At 47.7% G+C, this 7,429-nt stretch overlaps 1 protein-coding gene across 1 annotated transcript; it reads right to left on the bottom strand.

Moving 5' to 3' along the window:
- Positions 1-4,341, bottom strand: ANKRD37 (ankyrin repeat domain 37). Its single transcript, XM_077279613.1, has 5 exons — positions 4,057-4,341; positions 3,834-3,986; positions 1,701-1,792; positions 1,379-1,590; positions 1-241 (listed from the first exon to the last, which is right to left on the bottom strand). Exons 1-5 carry the CDS (start codon positions 4,222-4,224, stop codon positions 231-233), a joined length of 636 nt encoding a protein of 211 aa, XP_077135728.1. The 5' UTR covers positions 4,225-4,341; the 3' UTR covers positions 1-230.
- Positions 4,342-7,429: the final 3,088 nt, after the last annotated feature.

Below are 7,429 nucleotides of genomic sequence, written 5' to 3'. Positions count from 1 at the left end.
AAGTTTGGGCACTTTTTTTTATTTGTATTTTTTTTTTTTTTAAAGAGGGGAAAAAATATATAAAAAAAATGAACACTATAAAAAAAAAAAGTCAGGCACATATCCTGCAATAACCTCTTCCTTCCAGCAGAGAGGCTGTAGTGTAACCCAGCTCAATGTGAGCCAGTAGGTTCAGCTCCTGGTGGAAGCATAGTACAGCGAAGAACAGATGGAAGTCTTCTAGCGTCCGTCTACAAGAAGCCTGGAAAGGAGATAGGAAACATATGTTATGGCTCATGAGTCATGGATCTGCTTTACCTTTATGGCTGGAGATCACAACGTTCCCTTCCCCGAATCGAGGCCTTGAAGATGAATGCTGCCATTCTAATAATCACGGTACTTCTTGCATTCTACATTTTATGCATAATTAAAGAATACATTGGTGTGGACATTTTTCTTTTTGGCTTACATTTTCTGAGAGATTAGGTATTATAAATGTGCTGTAAGGGTGCCATTCATGTTAGCTCTCAACTCTACAGAACAATGACTGTCCGGCTGTATGTTTTCCATGAGAACAGCACAAAAGTCCACCATACACCTTAGATATGTCGGACAGAGGCCATCTTGCCTCCTATACACAGACACGCATGCTCGGCGAGTGCTGCTATCTTCTCTATGACATCTGAGACCGCTAATCTCAGGGAGAACAAAAGACTTGGCGGTTCGATACCAGACAAGCCTTATCCATATCTCCCCCCGACATCATCTGTCCGGGGACCCCATATTTACTAGACTGGCGGCCAAACCCATCAACGTTAATCTAAGATGTATGGGGGCTTAAGCTGTTGCCTGATCCTCCATGGAGAACAAAATAGTCCTCCATTTCAATGTAAACAACTCAATCCTTATCTCCTCTGATGTCATCTTATTTGGGAGAGAGTCAGGAGGTCTCATCCATCCTTCTACAAAATCTGCTGGTTTGGCCAACTTTAATATGTATGCTATCCATAAGTACTAGCATGCCTCTCGCCAACAGTGCAGAGGTGGTAAAAAAAAAAAAAACACTGTTCCCCAACAAGATATTCCTTCTCTTTAAAATATTGATGCAGATCTAGAGGGTTGTAGGCTCCAAAGGAGCTCTGTCTTTCTTGGCACTGTACAGTATGTTTAACAATACATAATAGGAATTTAAATCCTATAAGATTCAACTATTTGCATATTTCCATAAAAAGTCTGAATGGAGAAATCACTCCAAAAAAATGGATGTTTAAAAAATAAAGTTACAACCACAATAAGAGTTGAGAAGACCTTTTTTTCTCAACTCTTATATTTAAAATCCAGAAACCTTTCGCTCTTGTACATTGTGTGACATTTGTCCTCCTAATAGCAGAATACTCACCATCTGAGCATCTCCGCTTTCCATAAGCAGCCGATATGTTGCATTGTCCTCTCTTGATACCGGCCGTTGTCTCCTTCAGGTCCTGCATGGAGGAGTGCGCTCTGGAGAACAGGTCTTGGGTTTGTTTCACAGTTGCTAAATATCTTGCACATTTCTCAAAGCCATGAGACAAGGCCAAAGCTTCAGCTGTGAGCCCTTCCTTATTACAGAGACTGCAGAGAAGAACACAAGCCACCATCATTCCCCTCCTTCAGACAGTACGCTCACTATACAGTCCAGCCTCAGGTCTACCACCAACCGACCGAGCAATCTAAAGACTTACTCCAGTCTGGCGTCATGAGCAACAAGCACGCTGAGGCACTCCAAGCTCCCACAACGGGCCGCCTTATGGATCAGAGTTTCTCCAAAGAAGTCCTAGGAGAAAACGACAATGGATAATAACTAATATGTAAAGCGTAAAACCAAAGGACATGTATACGATGTATTGACCAGCCAGGGAGATGGCAACTTAACTTTACGCTGTCGGTCTAATTCCACTGCGGTGGAACGAGACATTGCGCACTGTGTGGAAGACGTAAATGAAAGTGTGCAGGACATGTCAAACACATTTTCGGAGGTATGAGGGGGCACCTCTGAGGATATAAAGGGGTTGTTGGAACCCTAGTCACATGATCTTAAAGGTGATGTGTACGGTTTGTAAGCAAAAAAGCTGGTGACCAGTTCCCTTTAAACTGCAAATGTTTAAAACAGTATTTACCTGCAGATTACCACTTTATGGCTGGAGACAGAATATTGCTTATGTGCACTCCCTGCTTGAACAGGGAACATACAGAACCCCCTATGGATGTATCCCCCCATACAGAGAAGGCCAGCCTATCCATTCTGCAGTGAATGTGGACACAGCAGGTCTCCGCACCTGATCTGGGCAGACGGCGCATTAGGAAGCTGCCGAATGGAGCTGGAATTAGTTGCAGATCCCCAGCACTGCTAAAATCCCAGCACTGCTAAAATCCCAGCACTGCTAAAATCCCAGCACTGCTAAAATCCCAGCACTGCTAAAATCCCAGCACTGCTAAAATCCCAGCACTGCTAAAATCCCAGTCTTCTCATTGTGGTTCTGTGCACAGATTGCCATCTTTCGATGGCAGCAGCGGAGCTGCAGATGATAGGACTTGGTTCTGGCTACATCACCAATTCCTGATGCCTTAGAGCAGGATAAATCCACTGATTCTATGGAGAAGCAGGTTATAGCACAAGTGTGAAGATCTCCAGGCTATGAGCCCACTGGGTACAACAGAGCCGTACTGCTACCAACGTGTGGCCATAAATGGCTCATGTACCGAGTCTCTGATGCCACCTTCAGCCATGACAGAAATGAGATCGTCCCTGTATGAGCAAAGTCAGGACCCTGGAAAGATCTGCCTGAAGTCTGACATGGGCTCATCCTGACAGACTCTAATGGGGTCTGCTGAAGATCCAGCCTAAGGCAATGTGCAGACGTTGCATTTTTTACTTTTTTTTTTCCCCACGCAGTGGTCACAAAAGATTTCTCAGTAGCAGCAAAGTGAATGAGATTCCGGAGGTCCCTGCACACGCTGCTTATATGTTCCTTGCGCTCTGCGGGTTCAGATCTGCAGCCTGGCGACTCGGGCTGCGTTTCTGCAGCAGATTTCACCCAAATTAATGTGGGTGGAAAAATGTGCCACAAAAACGCATGAAAGAAAAGTGAATGTTTTATGTAGTTTCTGCTGCAAATCCCGAATGTCTGCACAGCCCTGAATGCAGCGAGATGTCTGACCTTGGGTGTTAGAAAACCTACAAGAGCTGATCAAAGAAAGCTACACAGCAGAGATCCCGCACCACAAGCAGCCGACACATCACCGCTGCAGTCAGTCATATGCCTCATGAGGACTGACAACACTGCTGCAGCCAATCAGTGTGCTGAGCGGGTACAGGGCATACGACTGGTATCGCCACTCAGAGATGGACACGTGACCACTCAGAGCACAGATTGGCTGCAGCTAACAACGCCTTAGTGGTCCTGTGTCACTGTACTGGTAGAGCGGCTCCCATGGCGGAGTGGCAATACCAGTCACACACTGAGACCACTGATTGTCTGCAGCAGCAATGCCAGTCATATACCTCATGCCCACCGAGAACACTGTCTGCAGTGGTGACGCCAGCAGCACCCCATGTGATTGTCGGCAGCGGTGACGCCAGCAGCACCCAATGTGATTGTCTGCAGTGGTGATGCCAGTAGTACCCCATGCGATTGTCGGCAGCGGTGACGCCAGCAGCACCCCATGTGATTGTCGGCAGCGGTGACGCCAGCAGCACCCCATGCGATTGTCGGCAGCAGTGGCAGCCTAGGACACTAAGCCCCAGGGCAGAGAAGAGCAGCCTTTCTCCCACCCGCTGCCCCCCGTAGTGTGAGCCGTCCCCCCACATCACTGACCTGCTGGTTGATGTCCGCTCCCGTCCGCAGCTGCCACAGCAGCATACTCGCCTGCCCCCCGTGTGCCGCCAGGTGAGCGGGGCTCTGTCCCAGGGCATCTCCGGGAGAGTTCACCGCCCCGCCGCACTCCATCAGCCGGCTCAGGCAGGGAAGCTGCGGGATAAGAGTACAGTGAGTGCGCGCTCTCCCAGCAGTGATGTCAGCCCCCGCCCGCGGCGCTCACCTCCTCATCCTCCCGCTGATACAGCATCCTCCGGCCGGTGACAGTGACACCACGCTCAGTCCGCACGGTGGGAGCGCTGCCCGCGATCTGCGCTCTGTCTCCGCAGGCCACTGCTCTAATGCCGCTGCAAGCCCCGCCCCTCCGCACGTACTCAAACAACAAGCACATGGAGCCCGAGAAACAACAGTCTACGCCCACCCTGAGCTGATTGGACAGTGCGAAATAAGTCCCAGGTAAGTCGATGGCTGATTGGTTGGTTGCCTTGTAAAGCCCCGCCTCCCAGTGGCTGTGTTGTGGTCACGTACTCGGCCTGGCTGACATGCGGGCGGCTGTGAGTAGTCACGTAGGCTGAGTGCTGACAGATGTGCCGCGGGGGGGAGGGAGCGGCCGCCGCTGCAGGATGCGGGGGAGCGCACGTATCACAGGAGTGCTCTGTTCCTGGAGCTTTAATAAATAATCCTGACCCGAGGCCTAGCGCTATAGGTCTGCCCTGTAAGGGTACTGTCACACAGTACCATTTTGATCGCTACGACGGTACGATCCGTGACGTTCTAGCGATATCGTTACGATATCGCTGTGTCTGACACGCAGCAGCGATCAGGGATCCTGCTGAGAATCGTACGTCGTAGCAGATCGTGTGGAACTTTCTTTCGTCGCTTGATCACCCGCTGACATCGCTGGATCGTTGTGTGTGACAGCGATCCAGCGATGTGTTCGCTTGTAACCAGGGTAAACATCGGGTAACTAAGCGCAGGGCCACGCTTAGTAACCCGATATTTACCGTGGTTACCAGCGTAAACGTAAAAAAAACAAACAGTACATACTTACATTCCGGTGTCTGTCCTCCAGCGTCTCAGCTTCTCTCCACTGTGTGAGCGTCTGCCAGCCGGAAAGCGAGCACAGCGGTGACGTCTGACGTCACCGCTGTGCTTGCCGGCTATGGCGCTTACACAGTGGAGAGAAGCAGAACGCCGGGGACAGACACCGGAATGTAAGTATGTACTGTTTGTTTTTTTTACGTTTACGCTGGTAACCAGGGTAAACATCGGGTTACTAAGCGCGGCCCTGCGCTTAGTTACCCGATGTTTACCCTGGTTACCGGGGACTTCGGCATCGCTCCAGCGCCGTGATTGCAACGTGTGACCGCAGTCTACGACGCTGGAGCGATAATCATACGATCGCTGCGACGTCACGGATCGTGCCGTCGTAGCGATCAAAATGGTACTGTGTGACAGTACCCTTAGGGTAATATGATAACTACCTATGTGACCGAGCTCACCAGGGAAAGCTGCTGCTTGCTCCCCCGAGAGTGCTCCGTCACTGTCAGATCATGGATAAGCTGTGCACCCGGTGTAGACAGATCCCATCACTGAGGAGAGGACGGGGAGACTTTACTACTCTGTGGAGGGGCTGGTATTTGTGGGGGGCAATATCCATGGCCCCCTCCTTATCTATAGCTATCGTATCTATTATCTATCCCATATCTATCTATAGATTTATCTAGCTATCTATAGATATATCAATAGATAATAGATATGACAGATAGATCGATAGATAGATGATACAATAGATAAATAGACAGATACGATGGATAGATACAATAGTTAGATAGATAATACCAAGCCTGATGTTTAGTAATGAACATAATAAAATTGTAATAAATCTATCTAAGCTATGATATTTATCTATCTATCTATAGATCTATTTATCATATTTATCTATCTAATCTATTTATCATATATCTATAGATAGCTAGATAGATACAATAGATACGGTAGATAGATCAATAGATAGATAGCAGAGCGTACGGCTGCATGTATTTCTATGTAGCTGAACGCTTCGGTCCCGAGTGACAGCGGCAGTGCCGGGTATTGATGTGAGAGACTCGTGCGAGTTTCTCGCAGCTGTGACCCTGGCCTTAAATGCAATACGTGTTTAATTTTTTAAAAACATTTTTTTAAAATGGCGTGGGCCCCTGCGCAATTTTCTGCGCCAGAGAGGGAAAGCCAGCAACTGGGGGACCGATGTTTGTAGCCTGGGAAGGGGTTAATACCCATGGAGCTTCCCAGGCTATGAATATCAGCCCACAGCTGTATACTTAGCCTTTACTGGCTATTAAAATAGGGGGACCCCCCAAAAAAGGATGTGGGGTCCCCCTATAATTTATAGCCAGAAAGGCTACGCAGACAGCTGCGGGTTGATATTCATACATCAAACAAAGCAAAAACGGAAGCTATGTGCCATAAAAATATTCCAATTTTATTAATAGTATTGATAAAACAATGAAAAACCTGTATTAAATAATAAAACAAAGGAACAATAGTGCAAAGAAAGCAACCATCCAAATAAATACAATACCACAACAATGTAGCATTAAGTATGGAAAATTCTACCATTGCAGAAAAGAGGACATGCATATCATAATCATTACGGAGCAAATCTGCTTCAAAAGAGGTTATTGCATGCCTCCAGTCCAAAAATTGGTAGGGCTATCTATTCATATACAGGTCATAGAAAAAGTGCAAATGTGTGTATACCCAATTGGGAAGTAAATAACAGCAGTTAAAGTGCCTAGAGTTTATGTCCTTAAAGGTAAAGTGGCTAGTGTTGAAGGATTCAGGCAATATGAGCTGAGAAGACAAAAAATCATTGGCAGTATGTGGGTACTGTACCTTTAAATGGTGCTGACACCCCGACGCACGTTTCACGTTTAGCTTTTTCCAGGGGAGGATATTGGCCCCCCCCCCCAGCTACAAATACCAGCTCCCGGTTGCCCCAGAAATGGCGCATCTGAAAGATGCGCCAATTCTGCTGCTTAGCCTCTCTCTTGCCACTGCCCTGTAGCGGTGGCATATGGGGTAATAAGGGGTTAATGTCATCTTTGTAAGGTGACATTAAGCCGACTTAGTAATGGAGAGGCGTTAGTAAGATACCTACCATTACTAACCCTGTAGTTGGTAAAGGGTTAAAAAACACCACACATGCAGAATAAAGTATTTTAATAAAATAAAACACCACAAAGTTTTGCCATCTTTATTACACTGGTAATCCAAGCGAAGCCATCGATCTTCTGAAAAAAAATAATAAACCAACAGTATACTCCCTGTGTCTGACACAGTCCTTAGTAACGAGTGTCCCACGACGAGTCCGGCTCTGCTACATGTGGATGCCTGACATCGAGACATAGCAGAGCTTGTAGATGACCGCCGGAGATAACTCTCCAGCAATCACCTACACGGCAGCGTTCTCACAATCAGCTGATCAGCCAGCCTAGTGACCGGAGATAACCCCCAGTCACGTGCCCGGCAGTTCTCGGGGTAAGATATCGCAAGAACTGCAGTGGATGCAGACTTCCGGCGGCGGGACAGGTAAG

Source organism: Ranitomeya variabilis, chromosome 1 (genome assembly GCF_051348905.1).
Source record: "Ranitomeya variabilis isolate aRanVar5 chromosome 1, aRanVar5.hap1, whole genome shotgun sequence".
Lineage (NCBI taxonomy): Eukaryota > Metazoa > Chordata > Amphibia > Anura > Dendrobatidae > Ranitomeya > Ranitomeya variabilis.
This window is presented reverse-complemented; position numbering and strand designations above follow the sequence as displayed.

What these genes read in the sequence shown, in the direction of transcription:
- ANKRD37 (XM_077279613.1), bottom strand. Translation starts at nt 4,224, where the DNA reads ATGTGCTTGTTGTTTGAGTACGTGCGGAGGGGCGGGGCTTGCAGCGGC. An exon ending in GAGCGGACATCAACCAGCAG is followed by an intron (nt 1,793 to 3,833) that starts GTCAGTGATGTG and finishes GTTTTCTCCTAG; the next exon opens with GACTTCTTTGGAGAAACTCT. An exon ending in GCTCATGACGCCAGACTGGA is followed by an intron (nt 1,591 to 1,700) that starts GTAAGTCTTTAG and finishes TCTTCTCTGCAG; the next exon opens with TCTCTGTAATAAGGAAGGGC.